The sequence below is a fragment of the Acomys minous genome (genome assembly GCF_964271855.1).
Source record: "Acomys minous genome assembly, chromosome: 16".
In the NCBI taxonomy this organism is placed as follows: domain Eukaryota; kingdom Metazoa; phylum Chordata; class Mammalia; order Rodentia; family Muridae; genus Acomys; species Acomys minous.
In genome coordinates, this window is record NC_140498.1 from 91,406,360 (window position 1) to 91,428,548 (window position 22,189).

General features: G+C 48.5%; 1 protein-coding gene across 1 annotated transcript; it reads left to right on the forward strand.

Annotated features, from left to right (window-relative positions):
• Window positions 1–16,261: 16,261 nt before the first annotated feature.
• Window positions 16,262–21,141, forward strand: PEBP1 (phosphatidylethanolamine binding protein 1). Its single transcript, XM_084762233.1, has 4 exons — window positions 16,262–16,465; window positions 17,699–17,812; window positions 18,165–18,261; window positions 20,342–21,141. Exons 1-4 carry the CDS (start codon window positions 16,331–16,333, stop codon window positions 20,557–20,559), a joined length of 564 nt encoding a protein of 187 aa, XP_084618359.1. The 5' UTR covers window positions 16,262–16,330; the 3' UTR covers window positions 20,560–21,141.
• Window positions 21,142–22,189: the final 1,048 nt, after the last annotated feature.

Below are 22,189 nucleotides of genomic sequence, written 5' to 3' on the forward strand. Positions count from 1 at the left end.
GGAAAGGTTCCTCTTTGATGGATAACTCCAAGTAACTCTAAAAAAAAGACCTGCTGGACAGGGGACCAAGGGGGCCCTTGATTCCTTCTCCTGCACTTTAAATAGATACTCAACTATTTGTATCTATCTATGGCCAAGACTCTTATTTCACTATGAATTGGGGCATGTAAGCGTGACTCGTGCCTTTATTTGTGGAGGTAGAAGGGAGCAAGTGGGCTGGGGATGTAGCTCAGCCTTAGAGCATTCGCCTAACCCGGGTCATTCAGGGCGGAGTCGGCTGTACTGGGCAATGGCCCCTAACCAGAAAGGGTTGGTTGGCCTTAATCGGACCACTTGGCTCCACCTACAGAAAAATAGGCCCTGTGTCAACTGCTGCCACTGTTCCCCCACCCCCCCAAACACACAGCTGTAACTTCCCGGTAGCTACCTTTGTATATGTTCATGTCCTCCAGGACCCTCTAAATCCCTGGAAAAGGTTGGGGCCCCTCGCCATTCCAGTAACGTGTTCTCAGTCTGCTGAGCTTGAGTTTCTTAGCCTCTCTGCCTCTTGTTTGTTTGTTGTTTTTTGTTTTCGGTTTTTTTTTTGGTTTTTTGAGACAGAGCTTCTCTGTGTAGCCTTAGACTCGCTTTTTGTAGACCAGGCTGGCCTCGAACCCCCAGTGATCCACCTGCCTCTGCCTCTTGAGTGCTGGGATTAAAAGTGTACACCACCATGCCCGGCTTGTTTGTTTCTTTTTCAAGACAGGGTTTTTCTATAAAGAACTCATAGAGATCTGCCTGCCTCTGTCTCCCAGCTCAGGGACTAAAGACGTGTGCCACCATACCCATTTGGCACCTCATTTTTCTTATATCTGGTGTAGAAACCTGAGACCAGAGATAACCTCCCTTCCTCACCCCGGTTCCCTAAAGTCATTCCTTTGGGGCATGGACACCCTCTAAGCTCACTATATAGGCTAAACAGCCAGTAGTTTGACCTGAGACCTCTGGTCTTTTGTGGCCTCTGCCTCCACAAATAGTGCAAGTCCCATAGACAAATTTTTGGTCCCTGGGGCTTTATCGGTGCTAATGTTGTAAACCCAGCTTGACCCCAATTCTCTCCTCCAGGTCCTCTCCATCCTCCTTCATCTGTCCCTCCCTCTGACCTCTTCCGCTCAGAGTCTCTGATGTCCAGGATGAGAGGCCTTTGACAGTTTTGATCACTGCCACCCTCACACCAAAATTCTGTAGGACAAGGTAAACATCCAGTCAAGTATGACTCAGAGATGCCCTGGCCAGACTCCTGGGAGCTTCATACCTCTGGATCACAATCTTGGAGGTTCTGAGAACCTCTCATATGCTGCTGTAGGTTTTGTTGTTGTTGTTGTTGTTGTTTGGGACAGAGTTTCTCTGTGTAGCCTTGGCTGTCCTGGACTTGCTTTGTAGACCAGTCTGGCCTCGAACTCACAGGGATCTGCCTGTCTCTGCCTCCCAAGTGCTGGGATTAAAGGCGTGCGCCTCCACACCTGGCTTGCTGGGGTAGTTTTTAAGTCTATTTTATTGGGTTCTTAGACCTCTACCTCCCTTCCAACCTCCCAACGCTAGGTAGGAGAGAAAGAAGGTGAGAGGATCAGGGGGAGTAGACCTCTGTAGGCTACTTCCTGCTGGTTAGGGGCATTGGATTCCTTGGGGGCAAGTCCAGGTTCATCATCAGAATATCCAGCAAACCAGCAATCCAGCAATAGTAAAAGCAATCGCTAATGCAGCAGCAGGGGGAGAAGCAGCCATCCCAGGCTCGGTTGGGGCTTTCCCATTTATACCCTCTCCAGAGTCCCCAGAATTAAACTATCTGCAGCTGGCAAAGATCACGCCCCTGCTAGTGCCTGAGGTAAATCATAATCACCTGCTGTGAAGCAGCCTCTTATCTCACACCTGAGATTAAAACAAAAGCATACTCACATTAACATAACTTGAGTATTTTAACATTCCAAAACTCACCAGCCAATGGTGGCACACGCCTTTAATCCCAGCACTCAGGAGGCACAGGCTGGCAGATCACAGTGAGTTCAAGGCCAGCCTGGTCTACAAAGTGAGTCCAGGTCAGCCAAGGCTACACAGAGAAACCCTGTCTTGAAAAGCCAAACCAAAACAAAACAAAACAAAAATACACACACATTAAAACAAAAACAAAAACAAAACTCTCACTCCACCTGTGTCTTATGAGCATAGGGTAGCCATTCCTAACACTTGGGCTGGTTTTATTCTTTCCCTAAACCTGGGGACACCTCAGACTGCCTGTCATTTCAAATTTAAACCAAATTGTTTAAATGGGCTCTCAAAGCTCTCTCGGGCTGGAGAGATGGCTCAGAGGTTAAGAGCACTGGCTGCCCTTCCAGAGGTCCTGAGTTCACTTCCCATCTATAATGAGATCTGGTGCCCTCTTCTAGCATGTTGGCTCACATGCAGGCAGCATACAGTATAAATAATAATTAAATACATCTTTTGTGGGGGGTTTTTTGTTTGTTTTTTTTGTTTTTTGTTTTGTTTTTTCAAGACAGGGTTTCTCTTATGTAGCCTTGGCTGTCCTGGATTTGCTTTGTAGGCCAGGCTGGCCTCGAACTCATAGCGATCCATAGCGATCCACCTGCCCTAGCCTCCTGAGTGCTGGGATTACAGACGTGCGCCACCACACCCGGCATAAATAAATAAATCTTTTTTTTTTTTTTTTTTTTTTTGGTTTTTCGAGACAGGGTTTCTCTGTGTAGCCTTGGCTGTCCTGGACTCACTTTGTAGACCAGGCTGGCCTCGAACTCACAGTGATCCGCCTGCCTCTGCCTCCCGACTGCTGGGATTAAAGGCATGTGCCACCACGCCCAGCTAATAAATCTTTAAAAAAAAAAAGCTCTCTTAACAGGCTCTGACCCACCAAACTCATCCAGTTATCCACTCAGATCTGGCCACAATATTTCCTTGATGACTGCCACTGTTGGGCCCAGTCTGGAACTTTTCAATTTTGATCTTCTTGCAGATCTAGCCAACTTTCATAAATGATAACAACAGTAACAAAAACCTCCATATGAAAAACAAAACAAAACAAAACAAAACCTCCACATGCTACAGAAGCTATTAAGGCTGCCTTAGCTTTACCTGGAAACTTACATAGCCTGATGATTTTACAGTATGTACAAGATAATTATTAATTTATTGTGTCATTTAAGTGTGTAATTTGGATTCAAAACTTTTATTTTATTTTTTTTTATTTTTATTTTATCTTATTGGTTTTTCGAGACAGGGTTTCTCTGTAGCCCTGGCTGTCCTGGACTCACTTTGTAGACCAGGCTGCCCTCGAACTCACAGCGATCCATCTGCCTCTGCCTCCCTAGTGCTGGGATTAAAGGCGTGCGCCGCCACCGCCGCCGCCGCCACCACCACGTCCAGCAAACCTCCTTTTATTACAATGTCTTCTAAACTGAACACTTGGCATCCTCAGAATTCCAGCTCTGTTGCTTAAAATAATTACAACTGGGCTTGTTAAGTGTTAATATTCCCGCAAAAAAGGGGACTAGGTAAGGGCATTGGACCTTCACCTGAGTAGTCAGTTACACCTCCCAGCTGGCTGTGCACAATAAAGACCTAATTATATGAAGCCTCAAGGTTTTCTGAGTGCACAGGTTAAAGATTAAAAATGGAGAGGAAGTATACGTATACAACAAGAAAGCTGTTATAGACATTGAGTAAAGGCCCCAGATATTGGCTAACACCTCTCCTTAGAATAATTTATTACAGCCTGGAGAGATGGCTCAGAGGTTAAGGGCACTGGCTGCTCTTCGAAAGGTTCCGAGTTCAATTCCCAGCACCCACATGGTGGCTCACATCATCATCTGTAATGAGATCTGGTGCCTTTTTTGGAGTGTAGGTGTACATGTAGGCTGTACATTGTATACATAAATAAATACATATTTTTTTAAAAAAGAGGGCATTTTTAAAAATGCACTACAACAAATGATTAGTTTGTTACTTTTATGTCTTTATACACACATATATAAACAAAGTATATTATATAAACTATATATACATATATATGTATGTTGTTGCTATTTGTTTATTATGTTTCTTTTTTATAGGTTTGTGTGTGTGTGTGTGTGTGTGTGTGTGTGTGTGTGTGTGTGTGTGTGTGTAGCCCACGCTGTCCTGGAACTTGCTTTGTAGACCAGGTTGGCCTCTAACTCAAAATTTCTCCTGCCTCTGCCTTTTGAATACTGGGGCTAAAGGTGTTCACCCCATATCCAGCTGGTATGGGTATGTTTCTGTGTGTGTGTGTGTTTGTATGTGTGTGTGTTTGTGTGTGTGTGTGTTTGTGTGTGTGTGTGTGTGTGTTTACAAATGTCTAACTCTGTGAATACCACCCCCCCCCTCTTGGTTCTTGATAACTGAAAACTTACAACTGCCAGGCAGTGGTGGAACACTCCTTGGGAGGCAGAGGCAGGAGGATTTCTGTGAGTCCGAGGTCAGCCTGGTCTATAGCATAAGTTCCAGGACAGTCAGGGATACACAGAGAAACCCTGCCTCAAAAAAGCAAACCAAACAAACAAAAAACTTAAAACAACCAAAAAAGTTACTAGCTGAAAGTCCATAATTTGTTATAACATGCCTATACAAATTCTAACTTTTGAGGCTCAAAATATTAACAGGGATAAAATTATAACATTCTAATCTTATGAGAGTTACTAAGTTATTGCAAACTGTTAAAGATAATTGAGACATAAAAGTTAATGATTATTCACCTTATAAATGATTAAGTCCTGTAAAGTACTCCAAATTATTTTTGTAGCTATGCTAAAGCACAAATGTAATTCATTTACAGGGATGAGGAGAAATTGATTTGTATCTTCCATTGTATATTCTTTTGTTTGGTTGGTTTTTGTTCTATTTTTTTCAAGACAGCGTTTCTCTGTGTAGCTCTGGCTTCCCTGGAACTCTGTAGCTCTATAGACCAGGCTGGCCTCGAACTCACTGAGACCTGACTGCCTCTGCCCCTTGAGTTAGGTGGATTAAAGGTGTGCACTGCCGCCACCACCCACCAGACTACATAGTTTTCTGTGAATGTTGTCACTGTCAACGTTACGCCTGAAGCAAGTAACTCAAAATGAGTTTAAGTAAACTTGTTTAATGAAAAGTAATATTAAAAAAATCAAGTATATCAGAAAATCTGGCTATGAAAAAATTAACTGTGAGCTGGGTGGCGGTGGCACATGCCTTTAATCCCAGCATTTGGGAGGCAGAGGCAGGCGGATCGCTGTGAGTTCGAGGACAGTCTGGTTTACAAAGCGAGTTCAGGACAGTCAAGGCTACACAGAGAAACCTTGTCTCGAAAAACAGAAAACAAACAAAAACAAAAAACAAAAAAAAATTTTAAATGTGTATTGAGAGTTATGTTAATGTGAGTATGTTTTCGATTTAATCTCAGGTGTGCGATAAGAGGCTGCTTCACTGCAGGTGATTATGATTTGCCTCCTGCACTAGCAGGGGTGTGATCTTTGCCGGCTGCAGATAGCTTATTACGTTTGGAATTCTGGGGACTCTTGAGAGGGTATCAATGCCAGAGCCCAGAGAGGGAGAGGGGCGCTCCAAAGAAGGGCCTGTTGCTCCCCCTGCTGCTCCTGGTTGCTGTTGTTGTGGTTTATAACAAAAAGTTGGAGAGCCAGGCGTGGTGGCGCACGCCTTTAATCCCAGCACTCGGGAGGCAGAGGCAGGCGGATCGCTGTGAGTTCGAGGCCAGCCTGGTCTACAAAGCGAGTCCAGGACAGCCAGGACTACACAGAGAAACCCTGTTTCAAAAAAACAACAAAAAACAAAAACAAAAAAAAAAGAAGTTGGAGATAATATGACAACAAAGATCAACCCTGCCCCGAAGAACTCCTCATCCCTAATCAGCAGGAAGTTTATAGAGGTCTTCATCTGCTTTCCCTCTTTTTCTTCCTCTCCTACCTAGTGTTGGGGGGTTGGGAGGGTGTAGAAGAGTGATAAGTATAAGAACCCAATAAAATACACACCCCCCCCAAAAAAAGCACCTATATAGATGATTGAGTAAACTTGGCTAAACTTGTAATTCACTTGTAATTCACTTGCAGGGCTGGATGTTCCAAATCCAAGGAGGGACCTTTCCTTTTGAATGAGACACAGCCCCACCATAGTAAATTGCATGCTGGCCTCATTACAGACAGGGATGCGTGGGAAAATAAACCTGCCAGAGGCTTGCTGTGCCTGACTCAGGCCGTGTAGATCAAACCAAAAAGAACTGCTTCTTAATCCACAGAGAAGAGAAACGGTCCTTGTGTGTCACCTGATGGGGTGGTGGCTTCTCTTGCCCAGTGGAGGGTCTCAGCAGAGTCTGCACCCACATCCTGAACGTCTCAAACAAGAGGGAGGCAGACAGCAATTACTCTGCCCTCAGTGTCGCCCCAGATGACATTAAGAGGATGCTATGAATAGGGAAGCCTTGTACCTAAGCCTGCCACGCTGCTGGCATGGGACCTGCGTGCTGGTTGAGTGGCCCATGCCCTTTACCCTGGCTTTCAAATCATCCCCTTAGCAAGAGCTAATTCCAGGAGGCAAAGACAGGCTGATCTCTAAAGTTCAATGCCAGTTTGGTCTACAGTGCCAATTCCAAGATAGCCAGAACTACACAGAAAAACACTGTCTTGGGGGCTGCGGGGACAAAAACAACAACAACAACGAAAACAAAATTTAAAGGGCTGGGGTTACAACTTAGTAGCATTTGCAAGGCTCTGGGTTCAAGCCCCTGTACAATTAAAAGACAGTGGGCAGGACAGGCCTCCATGGTTAAGAGCAGATACTGCTCTTCCAGAAGACCCAAGTTTGGTTTCCAGCACTCACATCAGGCAGATCCCAAACGCCTGTCACCCCAGCTCCAGAGGATCACACCACCCTCACTTCTGGCACAGACATAAATAAGCCTTTAAAAAAACAACAAAAACAAAAAGAGACACTTACAACATTTTTTTTTCTATAACCTTAAGAAGCACACAGGAAACAAAATAACGAAAACCAGCCCTTGCAAGTCTAAACTGGATTAACAAACATGTTTCAGCTGGACACAATGCACACACCACCCAGTACTTGGGTGGTTAAGGGAGAAGGGGTCAGGAATTTGAGGCCAATGCAAGCTACCTAACAAGTTTCAATAAAAAAACAAAACACAAGTCTGGTGTGGTGGTGCGCGCCTTTAATCTCACCACTCCCGGAGGCAGAGGCAGGTGGATCGCTGTGAGTTCGAGGCCAGCCTGGTCTACAAAGTGAGTCTAGGACAGCCAAGGCTACACAGAGAAACCATGCCTCGAAAAACCAAAACAAAACCCCACACATTATGACCGAAGACAAACTGGGGAGGAAGCGATATCTTTCAGCTTAAGCTTTGAGGTTCATCACTGAGAGAAGCCTTGCTGCGGATTGGCTTTGCCCAGGTCCACTGTCTAGGGATGGCACCGCCCACAGTGGGCTGAGCCTGCCTACATCAATTAGCAATCAAGAAAACGCACCACAGGTTTGAGGTCTGAGTTGAGAACTAAGACTAGCCATCTGAGACAGGGAGGAGGGAAGCAGAGATGAAACAATTTCCCGGCTTTCTTGACCCTAGAACAGATAGGCAAGCCTACTTACAAAATTGGCCACCAGGTGGCGCTCTCGTCCCTGAGTGGACTTTGGATCTCTCAGCCAAGGCCATCCAAGAGATAAGATGCCTAGACGTATGAAACAAAAAAAGAATTTTAGCGATGTCAGTTCAGCCAACAGCCACTGCCGTCCAGAGAAGCCAGGATAGGCCAAGGATTACTAAACATTTCATTCAAGGTCACAGCTCATGGGAAAATCCAAGACTTACCCATGGCCCCAGCTCTGATAGTCTAAAGTGTATCCCTTCTCCATTGTTGGGAACCGGGGACACAATGCAGGAATTCCTCTGGATAATTCAAGGAAAACCCTCCTGTCGGTGAATACTGGCAGCAGTGACTTCTGTGCAGTGTAAACTGTGGGGAGTAGAGACACTGACCCCGAAATCCTGATTTATTTGCCCCCAACTACTATTTTCTTTTGGGGGGGGGGTGCTGGAGACCCTTAGGGGTCAAATATCCAATTTCCTGCATGCATATCAGATATTCACATTACAACTCATAGCAGTAGCAAGGTTACATTTCTGAAATGGCAATGAAATAATTTCATGGTTGGAGGTCACCACAACACGAGGAATATATTAAAGGAGTACAGCGTCACGGAGGTTGAGAACCCCTGGGCTCTAAAGCAAACTCATGACCATGAGTGAACCCATCTCACTGCTGAGCAGGTGAACAAAAGCAAAAAAGCAAAAAAAAAAAAACACATATGTCTGGGCAGTGGTGGCACACCCCTGTAATCCCAGCACTCGGAGGCAGAGGCAGGTGGATCTCTGAGTTTAAGGCCAGCCTTGTCTACAGAGTGAGTTTCAGGACAGTCAGGACTACAAAGAGAAACCCAGTCTTTTGGGGGGGCAGGCAGGTAGGGGGGGCGAAAGAAACAAAGGAATAACCACAGGTGTCCATTGAGGACTTTGTCACTGCTGCAAGGATGTGACTTGGCACTCTCATGCGTTTCCCCAGTGTCTCTGTTTAAATGTCAGGATGGGTGGATATGAGGCACAGTGTTTGCCCACCCATCAAAGCAGTCTGGGAGGTCACAGTAAACCCAAGGTTGCTGTGTTTTGATAATTCCAGATGCTTATTTTCTGGAGGGCACAGAACGTAGTAGTAAACTCTAAAGGCGCTGCTATGTAGACATGGAGTCTGTTTTAAATAAATGACTGATACTGGGTGCAAAGTCTATTAGCCACACATCTGTGCAAGGTGTTCGCCAAGGCGGAACACATCACTACTGCCCTTTCAGTTGAGGAGAAGGATGTCTGCAATGGCGTGGGCATAGCTCATATCTCTCAATGCTGGAAGGCCAGACGAGGTCAGCATTTTAACCAGTGTCTGCAATTACAGCAGTCGGGAGGCTGAGGCAGGAGGATTGTGAGTTCTGGGTCAGCCTGGGTTAGATAGCAAAACTCTTAACTCTCAAAAAAAAAAAAAAAATCCCAAACAGGGGCCAGCAAGATGGTTCATGGTAAAGGCTGCCAAACCTGATGAGTGCTGTTTGATCCCAGGTATCACATGGTAAAACCACAGAACCAACTCTGTCGGGTTGTTCTCTGATCTCCGCCCCCCCCCCACATCCTTCCCCCATCGTCAGTCAATCAACCAATGTAACTAAAAAAAAACAAACAAAAAAAAAACCAAAGAAGAACCATATACCTGAGAGACAGAAGCAGATGGAGCTTTATGTGTTCAAGGCTATGCTATCCTGGTCTACACAGTGAGCTACAGGCTAGCCAAGTGAGGCCTTGTCAAAAACAAATAAAACAAACAAACAAACAAACAAACGCACAGAAGAGTGACAAGCAGGCAGCTGGGGCTGGCCCCATAACTCAGCAGGAACTGGAAGCTGTTGGGAAACAGAAGTCTTCCTTCTGTGGGGTTACTGGTCTAGATGTAACCAGGATACAAGCTGTAGTAGTGTGTGAGTGTGTGTGTGTGTGTGTCCCATGTGACAATCACTGCAAACAGTCTCCCCCCCTCCCCGCCCCCATGACAGGGTTTCTCTGTATAGCCCTGGCTGTCCTGGACTCCGTTTGTAGACCAGGCTAGCCTTGAACTCAGCAAGCTGCCTGCCTCTGCCTCCCGAGTGCTGGGACTAAAGGTGTGTGCCACCACCGCCCCGCTGTAAACAGTCTTAAAACAACATAGATTTGCTGCCTTTTAGTGACTCAGCAGCTGGGCCATAATAATAATGGATCTTCTGTTGACCAGTGGCCTCCCAAGAGTGTCCAAGACAGCTTTTCTCAACCTGTGTGTAGAGACCTCTTTGGGGTTGAATAACCCTTTCATAGGGGTCACCTGAGACCATTGGAAAACACAGATATTTACATTATAATTCATAATTACAGTAATGAAGGAGCAACAAAAATAATTTTAAGGTTGGAGGACACCACAACATGAGGAGAAACTGTATTAAAGGTGGATCTCTGTGAGTTTGAGGCTAGCCTGGTCTACAAAGCCAGTCCAGGACAGCAGGACAGCCAGGCCTACAAAAAGAAACTTGGTCCTTTTTTTTTTTTTTCCTTTGTTTTTTTTTTGGTTTTTTGAGACAGGGTTTCTCTGTGTAGCTTTGACTATCCTGGACTCGCTTTGTAGACCACGCTGGCATCACCACACCTGGCAAGAAAAATCACAGCATTAGAAAGGCTGAAAACCAGCTGGGTGGTTGGTGGCGCACAACTTTAGCTCCAGCACTCGGGAGGCAGAAGCAGGTGGATCACTGAGGGTTCGAGGCCAGCCTGGTCTACAAAGTGAGTCCAGGACAGCCACGGCTACACAGAGAAACCCTATCTCGAAAAACCAAAAACCAACCAACCAACCAAACAAACAAAAAACCCACACACACCAAAAAGGCTGAAAACCACTGCTCTAAGGGGTCAACTGAGACTGGGGCCTGAGCTCAAGATAGAGCTGAGGCTCTCTGGTTGGTGTATGAACAGCCAACTAAACGCAAGATCCAGAGTTGTAGGTTAGCCTGGACCACATGAGATCTTGTCTCAAAAACAAACAAACAAACAAACAAACTAAGCCAAAATGACAACAACAAAAACCATATACATTTGCTGACTATTTTCAAGGAATTTGTTTTGTTTTTCGAGACAGAGTTTCTCTGTGTAGCCTTGCTTGCCTTGGACTCCATTTGTAGACCAAGCTGGCCTCGAACTCACATTGATCAGCCTGCCTCTGCCTCCCTGAGTGCTTTCAAGGAATTTTCTAGAAGGTGCCAGTCAGAGTATGAGCTTTGTTTTCAGCAGCTTTGAGATTATTAAGGAGACACACACACACACACACACACACACACACACACACACACACACACTCACAAACACATTTTCCCATCACTGTAATCCCAAGCAGTGGGAATCCAGGACACCAGTCAGAGGGCAACTTCCAACCCATATATCAGTCCGGGCCCTTGGCCAGCAGCGAGCTCCTGAGTGCCCTGAGGTCACCGCCCTCGAAGCTCTGTGCCTCAGAGGGGCAGCTCTGGTTGCCGACCACCACCACAGGACACAGAACATTGACTTCCTCTAAGTCTCCCTTGAAGCCCCATGTGCACAGAGGAGGAACTCTGGAAGGAACCCGCCCTGTTGACCAACCAGATCAGTGAACGTCCACCTCACTGACCAATCAAAACAATCCCAAGGTTCCACCCTGGTTCACTGGAGTCTACCTACAAGCCAGAGCCTCCTGGAGCCCCAGGCTAGGCCACCAGGGTGACAAGCAACAGCCCAGAAAAGTACACAGACGTTGGATATGTGTCAATAATCACAAAGATCATTTGCTTTTCTTTCTTTTTACTGCTTCCCTGCCTTGTCTTAACAAGCGAGCTATAATTTTCATGCTCCCCTCCACCCCCCCACCCCCCCACTTCGAGTCAGGGTCTCATGTAGCCCACAGCAGGCTGGAACCAACTCCCTTTGTTCCAAAGACGACCTTGAACTTCAGACCTTCCTGCCTCTCTCCAGAGTGCTGGATCTCTGATATGTACCAGTACGCTCGGTTTATGCTGTCACTGTTGTGTATTCTAGCCACATTCCCCAGGCCTATAATTTACTTGTGTGTGTGTGTGTGTGTGTGTGTGTGTGTGTGTGTGTGTGTGTCACACATGCACATTCTCTCTCTCTCTCTCTCTCTCTCTCCTGTTCACGTGAGTTTGTGTGCACTGTGCAGGAGCCTGTAAAGGCCATAAGAGGGAGTCAGACCTCCTGCTAGTTACAGGCAGTTTGTGAGCTGCCACTGGGGTGCTAGGAACCAAACCCAGGTCCTCCGTAAGAACAACAAGTAAGCCAAACCCTGACTTGACTGTCCACCCCCACCCTGCTAGAGGCTGGAACTGCAGGCCAAATAGCATCACTAGTGGCACCCCTCGAAGGGGACTGGGTAGCCCTCGCCTTCTCTCTCCCTGTTCATCTCCTGGCCTGATACACACTGCCTGCCAACCACATTGTGCTGTGTTACCACAGGCCCCAATGCAGGGAACACTTGATCATAGAAGAGCCCAGATGAACCTTTTTTCTTTATAACTTAAGGGTATTTGTTACAGTAACACACAGCCGACTAACACCACCCTGAATAGTGTTCTGAGCATTCAGCAAGTATTGAGAGTCTATGCTTGTGAAAGGAGCTCTCCAGATCCCCCAAAGTTCCATCTTTACCTGGAGGTTTAGGGCATGTCTCTGGTTCTGGAGAAAGACAAAGGTTTCCACAGACATTTGCAAGGCCATCCAGCTCCTTAGCTCAAGCTAGGAAATGTCGCTTCCTTGATATTCTCTCTCTCTCTCTCTCTCTCTCTCTCTCTCTCTCTCTCTGATTTTTGGAGACAGGGTTTCTCTATGTAGCCTTGGCTGTCCTGGACTTGCTTTGTAGACCCGGCTGGCCTCGAATATGCAGCAACCCACCAGCCTCTGCTTCCCAAGTGCTGGGATTAAAGGCGTGCGCCACCACATCTGGCTCTTTTTTTTTTTTTTAAAGTCAGGGTTTCTCTGTGTGAGCCTTGGACTCACTTTGTAGACCGGGCTGGCCTCGAACTCACATCAGTCCGCCTGCCTCTGCCTCCCGAGTGCTGGGATTAAAGGAGTGCGCCACCACCACCCGGCTCCTTGATCCTCTCTCTCTCTGTCCCAGATCCTGGAGACAGCTCACGCCACTCTGCCCACAGTGGGCCGCACGGCATCTCTTCTCAGGCTTTGGCAGCTTCCTGAACTGTTGAATGAGGACAGAAAGAAGAAGCCTCAGTGTCCAACAGTTAAGGCCTGATCACACAGTTTCACAATTCACTCACACTAGGCAGTTGCTTTAAAATGCACATTTTAGGGGCCAGAGAGATGGCTGGGCAGTTAATGAACTTTCTGCTTCTCCAGATGGTTGGGGTTCACTTCCTAGTTCCCATCTTGGGAGGCTCACAACTGCCTGTAACTCTGGTTCCGAGGAGAATCTGACGCCTTAGTCTGGCTTCCTCAGGCATTACATATGAACTCTTGTGTGTACAAAAAATGGTAGTTTTGACAATTTTTTTTTATAGTGTATCTAGGCCAGGCTAGGCTTGGACTCAAACGTCTCAGTCTTCCACAACTGGCTCAAAGCACATGCAGTACCCACACAAGCCAGAAGAGGGCATCAGATTCTTTGGATACAGGCGGTTGTGAGCTGTGACGGGTGTTGGGAATCAAACCCAGGTCCTCTGCAAGAGCAGCAGGTGTTCTTAACCATTGAAACATCTATCGCTACAGTTTCAGCACACTTGCACACTTTTTTTTTCAAGATAGGGTTTTTCTGTGTAGCCTTGACTGTCCTGGACTCACTTTGTAGACAAGGTTAGCCTTGAATTCAGAGATTCGCCTGCCTCTGCCTCCCAAGTGCACATTTTTTTTTTAAAGAAAATCCTGGCTAGCCTGGACTACATCAAGTTCCAGGTTACACTTGATGTGTAGACCAGGCTAGCCTCAAAACATCAGAGATCCTTGTGCCTGTGCCTGTGCCTCCTGAGTGCTGGGATTAAAGGCCCGTGTCACTATGCCCAGCTAAAATGCACTTTTGAAAAGTAGTTTTATAGGTTGGGAATGGTAGAGCATGCCTTTAATCCCAGCACTCAGGAGGCAGAGGCAGGCGGATCGCTGTGAGTTCGAGGCCTGCCTGGTCTACAAATCGAGTCCAGGACAGCCAAGGCTACCCAGAGAAACCTTGTCTCAAAAAACCAAAAAAAAAAAAAAAAAAAAAAAAAAAGCCAAACCACTCCCCTCCTCCTGAGAGGGAGAGCACAAGGGAACAGTGTGTACAGTGTGTTTCAAGGGCACTCTCCCCCACTGCCTACGACTGCCCACTTGGCCCTACCTCCCAGTGCCACAGAGGCTTGGGGCTTAACCTTTAATACATGTGTCTTTGGGGCATTCATATCTGAACTCTAGAAATTTACTTGTTAGGAAGGTTCCAAAGTAAGAGTACTCAAAGAGTGTGGCGGATAATACGGATTGTCAAGGTGACAGGATTTACAATGACCTAGGGGGGGTCAAACCTCAGGGTCTGGTTGTGAACGAGCTTCTAGACTGGGTAAGTTGAGGCTGGGGTCCTGCAGGTGCACCGTGACTGGAGGCCTCTTTTTGCCATCCCTTCCCTGTCACGATGGCCTGGACTCCCACAGCGTGAGCCAGAGCAAACCCTTCCTTCCTTACATTGCATTTGTGAGGCATTTTGTCACAGCATGAGAAATGTAACTAAGAGAGAAAAACCAAAAAACAAAAACACCAGACGTTTATACACACGTCCATGTGGAGAGCGTATGTTGCATGCACCTCCTCTTTTAAGAAAGCTTTAATTTCATTTGGACTCTTTCTTAGGTGTTCAGGGGCGGGGAGGAGACTTGTGAACCCTGAGATTTTTCCTATCCCCTCCTGGAGGCCCTGTTAATAAAGTCTTATATAAGGGGGTCTCCTCTGGGTCATTATAGCTTTGCTGCTCAAATATCAAGTGTGTGTGTGTGTGTGTGTGTGTGGAGAGAGAGAGAGAGAGAGAGAGAGAGAGAGAGAGAGAGAGAGAGAGAGAGAGAGAGAACGAGAGCAAGAGTAAGGACCAGCTAGTGGCCGAAGGAGCTTGCCACCAGCCACGCCCAACAACCCGGTGCCATCCATCCCTGGCACAACATAGGGCAGCAGGAGACACCAGTCCCTCTCAGTTTTCCTCTGACTTCTATACTTGGCCCTGTAGCAAGCATGTCTAATACCTCACCTCTGCACACACACACACAGTTTATAAATAAATGGAAAAAAAATCAGTAATAGCCAGGCTGTAGTGACCTTTAATTCCAGCACTCAGGAGGCAGAGGCTGGTGGGCCTCTGGGAGTTTGAGGCAAGCCTGGTCTACAAAGCGAGGCCAGGACAATCACAGCTACACAGAGAAATGCTGTCTCAACAACAACAACAACAACAACAAAACAGAGCCAGGCGTGGTGGCGCACGCCTTTAATCCCAGCACTCGGGAGGCAGAGGTAGGCGGATTGCTGTGAGTTCGAGGCCAGCCTGGTCTACAAAGTGAGTCCAGGACGGCCAAGGCTACACAGAGAGACCCTGTCTTGAAAAACCAAAAAAACAAAAAACAAAAACAAAAACAAAACCCAAAAAACCAAATTAGTGATCATGTCGTCCCAGGGGAACTTCTGTATTCTAATTGCTACTATAAAAACCTGGAAGATGGGCTGCAATCAAACCCTCCTCAGATCTGCTTCCTTCTAGAAGCAGAGGGCCACCCATTCCTGATTGCCTCCACCTTCGAAGGCTGCTCACATCCAACTGCAAAGCTGGCAACGGCTGGTCCAACTTCGCTTACCCTCCCTCAGTCTGGTCCTGTCAATGCCGCTTTCCATTTCTCTCTTTCAGGACCGCTGAAAAGACCTGGGAACCAACCAGAAAATAGCCACATCCTGAGGCAACCTGAATTCCATATTGTCCAGAGGAGAACTTGTTCCGGGCCTAAGAGAAACAGCTACTAAATTCTCAGCTCAGCTGTTACTGCTTGCAAAGCCAAGGCCAAGACCGGGCTTGTAGACTGTCAAGTTCCCTCACAGAACGAGGTGGGGGTTGGCCTTGAAGACCGCGACTACGACCCAGCCATTTGTATGCAGTTCTGTCCTAATTTGCAGGCACACAGGCTGGAAGGTTAACTGAAGAGAGGTTCCAGTGTGGGCATTTATGGGGTGATGGGGAGGCCATCCTCTCTGTTGGGATCAGAACTTGCCGGCAGCTGCTTTGAAGTCACCCACGCTCCCGCAGATAAGCCCAACCAACTCTTTTGATTCCTGGATCTGGTACTTTGGCTGGCATTTAAAAACAACTTTTAAGCCAACAACAAAAGATAACGCAGGGAAAAAATGCCGCTAGTTTCAAGAGATGCAAGGCGGAAAGCGCGGCCTTATCACTAGGAATTGCGAAATGGGGCAGAGTCCTTCAGATGCAAAGCAGAAGCCACCATAGCCTCGCAAGCTCAGGCCTGCTGGTGCCAAGCTTCTCAAGGATCCTGGCTCTTGGACCGCCCCACTCCGGGCCAGCCAATCAGAGGACGAGAGGGCGCGGCCTGGCCTGCGATTGGTCGAGCGGCGGCGGCCAACTGCGCAAGCGTCCTGGGTGAGCGGTGCTCGGGACTCAGCGCGTGTGTCCTCTGTCCTGCAGTCGCCATGCCAGCCGACATCAGCCAGTGGGCCGGGCCGCTGAGCCTGCAGGAGGTGGACGAGAAGCCCCAGTACGCGCTGCGTGTCTCCTACGCCGGGGTGGAGGTGGACGAGCTGGGCAAAGTGCTGACGCCCACCCAGGTAGGGCGCAGGCCTGTTGGCGGGGGAGGCCCGGAGGCGGCGGGGTGGAGCGGAGCAGGCCTTGCACCCAGAGTCTAGGGGCTCAGCCATTGTAGTCCGAGCTGCACGACAGGAGCCCCACCCGACAGCCGGAGGCCTCTTATGTAACCTTTCTTAACGATCCGGAGCTTGCAGTCAACCCCCGGCGAGCTGCCTGCACTTTGAAGGGCTAGCGCCTTCCCCTTACCTGGTTTGCTTTTCCGCGTGGGGGGGTGGGACGGTGACGCTCCAAAAAACGGCTCCAAGAACAGAGAAAGTGGGTCTAACGGCTCCCGCTGGGTATTTAGAGCGCAGTGTTTGGGGTGGTGACTTGGGCGTTTTCCATCCGATGGCCTGTGCAGTCAGTCTCCATCGGTCCAAACTTCGTACGTGTCCTTGGGCGCTCTCGTTTTCTGAAGGCAGATTACACCTTAGCTGGCCCCAAAGGCATGGTGACTCGGGACCCTAATAAGGGGGACCTGGTGCCACCATTGGACTCCTGTCCCACCATTTTCTGTTAATAACGGCAAGTGTTGAGGCATTGTGTGTGTGTGTGTGTGTGAGAGAGAGAGAGAGAGAGAGAGAGAGAGAGAGAGAGAGAGAGAGAGAGAGAGAGAGAGAGAGAGAGAGATATGTAGGGTCTCACTGTGTAGCCCTGGCTGTCCAGGCTGGCCTCGAACTCAGAGAGATCCAGTTGCTTCTGCCTCCCAAGTGCTGGGATTAAAGGCGTGCACACTACATCTGGCTTCTTCTGTCTTTCCAAGCTTGTCTTATTATTTTTGATTTTTGTTTTATGAGTCAGTGTGTGGGTATGTGTGAGTGAGAGCAGGGGGCTGTGGAAGTCAGAAGCCGCATCGGATCTCCTGGCTCAGGAGATGCAAGCAGTTAAGAGCCTCCCTCACCCCCACCCATCACCCGCAGCTGCTGGGTATGGACATGTCCTTTGCAAGAGTTCTTAATGGCTGAGCCATCTCTCCAACCCCAAGCCCCAAGCTTCAAGCTTTTAGGAGAGGCCATACTCAGGAACATCCATTAATCTGCTATTGCAAACTATATGTGGGTGAAAAATACAAGAAACTGTTTTTGTTCCCTTAGTAAAAGAAAAAATTTTAAACAAATCCTCACGTTATACCTTTTAGGAACATAAAATCGCCAAGTGTTGAGTTTTGTTAGCGTTGCTGGGTTTTTTAACCCCAAACTGGTGCTTTCCCACAGGTCAAGAATAGACCTAGCAGCATTTCGTGGGATGGCCTCGATCCAGGAAAACTCTACACCCTGGTCCTCACAGACCCCGATGCTCCTAGCAGGAAGGACCCCAAATTCAGGCAAGTCGGGAGGCAGGGAGAAGGTGGGGAGAGGTAGTCATCTAGGTGACCTATCTGGTGGAGGTCCCTTGCTAGACAGGACTGCATAGAACCCCCCCCCGCCCCCGCCCCGGGGTTGCAGCCCGGTTTGCAGTGCTGGGAAGGAAGCCAGGCTTCACGCATGAGGGGCAGAGGCCGCCTACACCACATCCCCAGCCCCATAAGCAGGACTCTCCCTCCCTCCGCGCAGCCCTCTCACTTGGTCGAGCCTTTCTGCTTTCTTTATCATCTGCTCACTGTAGCCCAGCATGGAGGACGTGCTTGGTGCACACCTGCCACCTGGTGATCGGGGTCCTCTGTTTTCTCTCTCTAGGGAGTGGCACCATTTTCTGGTGGTCAACATGAAGGGCAATGACATCAGCAGTGGCACCGTCCTCTCAGATTACGTGGGCTCTGGGCCCCCCAGTGGCACAGGTCAGTAAAGGCTGCTTGTTGGGGGAAAGGTGGGAGGGCAGGCTGGGTGGAGTGTTGGGATGAGCCATGGGGCTGTCACAGGTCCTATTTAGTTCCAAGCTTTCCTGTAAGGGAGATGGAAGCCTGTTTGTTTTTCCTTTTGGGCAAGTCCTTTCTGGAGCAGTGAGCCTGTAGGATTGTGGGGTTAGAACCTTGCTCCTGATGGGGTAGGCCCTCTGTAGAAACGATTTTTGGACTTGTAGAGAGATGTGTCTGTATGTGGTTTTTGGTTCCTGAAAAATCAAAGTCAGAGCCTCAGATGCTTGAGGCAAGCTCTGTCACTGGGGCTGTCACGTGCTCTGGGCACAGAGCAAGCAGGCCTGTAGGAAGCTTGCAGAGGGTTTTGGGGGGGCTGTGTGTGTGTGGGGCAAACAGAGTCGAGCCCACTCTCTTCTCTGTCTTCTCTGTCTGCTTTGTGTGATCTTGGGAGTTTTTGATCCTGTAAAGAGGAAGTAAACACTATTTTCATACTAACGGCAAAGATTGCATAAAACACTCCCTTTCTCCCCAGAATGTGGTTGGGTACTTTGAAAAGATTCAGAGGACCATAGTGAGCCACGTTGAAAACACACACACAAACACACACACACACACTCACTCACTCTCTCTCTCTCTTTCTCACTCTCTCTCTCTCTCTCTCTCTCACTGTGTTTGCATGGAAAGTGAGAGTAACTCCAACACTGAAATTTTCCAGGTCGCATAAGTACCTGCTGGAGCTGGTGGCAGACAGTAACTGCCTGTTGCTTGTTACATGGTGTTCCTTCCCAATGGCAGGATCAAGGCCACAGCGATGATGGCTGATGCGTGACAGACTGCAAACTTCTGTGCTTCGTCCTGCCCTGAGAACTGACTGGAATAATGAGTACCCATTAAAGACCAGGACCAGGACTCTTGCTCTTGCTCACGTTGTGTCTGTAGGCCCAGAAACTTCCAGGTGGTTTAAAGGCCTCTGGAGTGTTCATAACAGGAGAGTAAAGAGACAGATTTCCTGGGGACTCTCAGGTTCTCCAGGGCACCTACAGGAGCAGGTGATTTAATTATAGGCAGGAGACACTAGGGAGGGAAGCAATTCTCTGGAGTCAGAGCTGCGATCTGCTCTGAAGAATAAAACTCCAGCGGCTCGCAGGTGTTTGGAAGGTTTAGCTTGCATAATGAACTGGTGGCCCAGAAGGTTTCGGGCAGAGGATTTGAGGCACATACCTCTGGACCCTCTAGGAAGATGGAGGCTCTTCTGTCACCCTGAAGGTCTTAGAGGTGGCCTTGTTCCTGTCATTCCCCTGTAGCTCAGTGTTTTCTGACACGTGCCTCCGTGGGAGGCTTTGGCCACTGCGTTCCTGTGGGCAGTGTGTGCATGGTGTATTACCTGGTGAGCGGCCTCTGTGTGAGAGTCCTTCGGTTCTGGCTTGGGTTCCTAGTTCATTTCCTTTTGTTAATTAGCTTCCCCTGTGACTGTGCTGCACGGTTCAGCCTTCCTCTGGCTGGGCACTTGGGTTGTGGCCAGGATGTGGGTGTTATGATAGAGCCACTATGTGTCTACCGGGTGTTCCTAGGCAGGGATTTCCACTGCTCTTGGGTGAAATGTCCTGGGTCAAAGAATTGCTCTGGAGTTCTCCAAAGTGGATGTTTTACACTCTGATCAGCTTGTGTAAGGTTTTTTAGGAGTTTGTGGAAATCTTTGTAGCTCCCTGAAGCTTTCGTGATGGCTGGGGTGCTGTGGCTTCTTGTCCAGTACTAGGATGGATGGTGGCCACTTCTGTCTTACCATTGTGTATATAAATACCTTTTTAAAACGGGATTAGAACCATAGGATGTTGACGTGGTCTCGTGTAGCCCAGGGTGGCTTTGAACTCGCTTTGTACTTGAGAATGAGCCTGAGTTCCTTGGTCCCAAGTGCTGAGGTGTGCACCAGTGTACTCTGTTTGTGCTGCACCATGTGGAAAACCAGGCTGAGGCTTTGCGCCTGTTTGGCTCGAGTATCCCAATTGGGCCAGCGCATCCCGACCCTCAGACTCACCTTCTGGATGATGCTTGTCTCCTGCAGGTCTTCACCGCTATGTCTGGCTGGTGTACGCGCAAGACAAGCCGCTGAACTGTGACGAGCCGATCCTCAGCAACAGGTCTGGAGACCACCGGGGCAAGTTCAAGGTGGCGGCCTTCCGCAAGAAATATCACCTGGGAGCCCCGGTGGCGGGCACGTGCTACCAGGCAGAGTGGGATGACTACGTGCCCAAGCTGTACGAGCAGCTGTCTGGGAAGTAGGGCTGCTGCTGAGGCCAGCAGTCCTGGGGACCCACCCACCCGCAGTATTGTCAAGTTGTGTAAATCATGCCGTTTTCCCCTTCCTCCCCCCCCACCCCCCAGGGAGTCCTGAGCCGAGGTAGGATAGAGGCTTTAGGGTGAGTCTTCCCACGCCTGCCCTTAGATTCTAGACAGTCACATCCCGTTTGTGTTTGGTTAGGCTCCATCTGTGGGGCGTTTGGTATTCTGATAGAGTCATGATAGTGTTGATTTAAGAAGAGCAACTCTGAAAAAGTTGATGCTCTGCCATGACTAGGTCCACAGGAGGAGGGCCAGGGCTAGCGTTGCCTTTAAGCATTTAACAAGGTGACTCAGTCCAGAATCAGGCACTGGCTCCCATCTCAGCTAAGCCCTGACAGTCCAGCTTGGTCTGGTGGCTGCACGGTGTTAATGTCCCGTTGCTCTAAATGACAGGGCTACCGTGCAGAGGCGTTGCCATGGAGAGACCCTGCTAAGCACGCTGCTAATGGTGTGAGCAAAGGTCACTGGGGTTGCCGGGTGTGTTAATCCTGTTCATTGTCAAATAAAGATAAAGGCACTGGATTCAGATGTCCAGGTCATTTCCGTAGTGTGTGGGCTTCGTACACGGGTAGTCTAGATCCTCTGAGTTAGCAGTGATGTGATCTGCTGGCCACAGGGAGCGCTCTGCCATCCCCTCCCTCCTGATGCATATAAAGGGCAGTGGGAGCGATTCACAGAAGAGAGTCAGGCGTGGTGGCGCGTGCCTGTGATCCCAGCATCTCGTCCTAGGTCTCCTGTGAGTTGTAGGCCAGCCTGGTCTATATAGGGAGATCCTGTCTCAAAACAACAGAGAGGCGTAGCCATGCTTTCAGGCTTCAGGCCGCCCTGGAAATGGTGGGCTGGGCCTGTATTCCAGCATTTGCGGGGCTGGGGCAGAAGGAGTATTGAGTTTGAGGTCAGCTTGAGCTACAAAAAAAAAAAAAAAAAAAAAAAAAAAAAAGGGTAAAGGCCAGGGAGGTGAAAGCATTCATGTCCTGAGTTCAAAGCCGAGGGCCCGGGTGGTGGGAGGAGAATAGTGACTACTGCAAATTGTGATTTTTTTTTTTTTTTTTAAGATTTATTATGTATACAGTGTTCTGCCTGCATATACGCTTGCATGACAGAAGAGGGCACCAGATCTCATTATAGATGGTTGTGAGCCACCATGTGGTTGCTAGGAATTGAACTCAAGAGCAGTGCTCAGTGGTTAAGAGCAGCTAGTGCTCTTAACTGCTAAGCCATCTCTCCAGCCCTGCCCCCCACCCCCCGGGGTTTCTCTGTGTAGCCTTGGCTGTCCTGGACTCTCTTTGTAGACCAGGCTGGCCTCGAACTCACAGAGATCCCCTGCCTGCAAGTTGTAGTCTTAACTGCAGTACTTGCATCATGGCATGCGGGATGCCCAAACACAAATAATTAAAATTAAAAAACTAAAAATAAAACTAGTCACTTTACTTTTGACAAGTCCTTTCTGGCAAAGGAGGAACGCTGCTGTTGCTTTGTGTCCTTGAGACAGGCTTGCTCAGCAGAAGGGTTTGGTGGTTCATAGTTGAGCCAACCACAGTAGGGAAAGTACAGCCAGGTAGTGGGGACT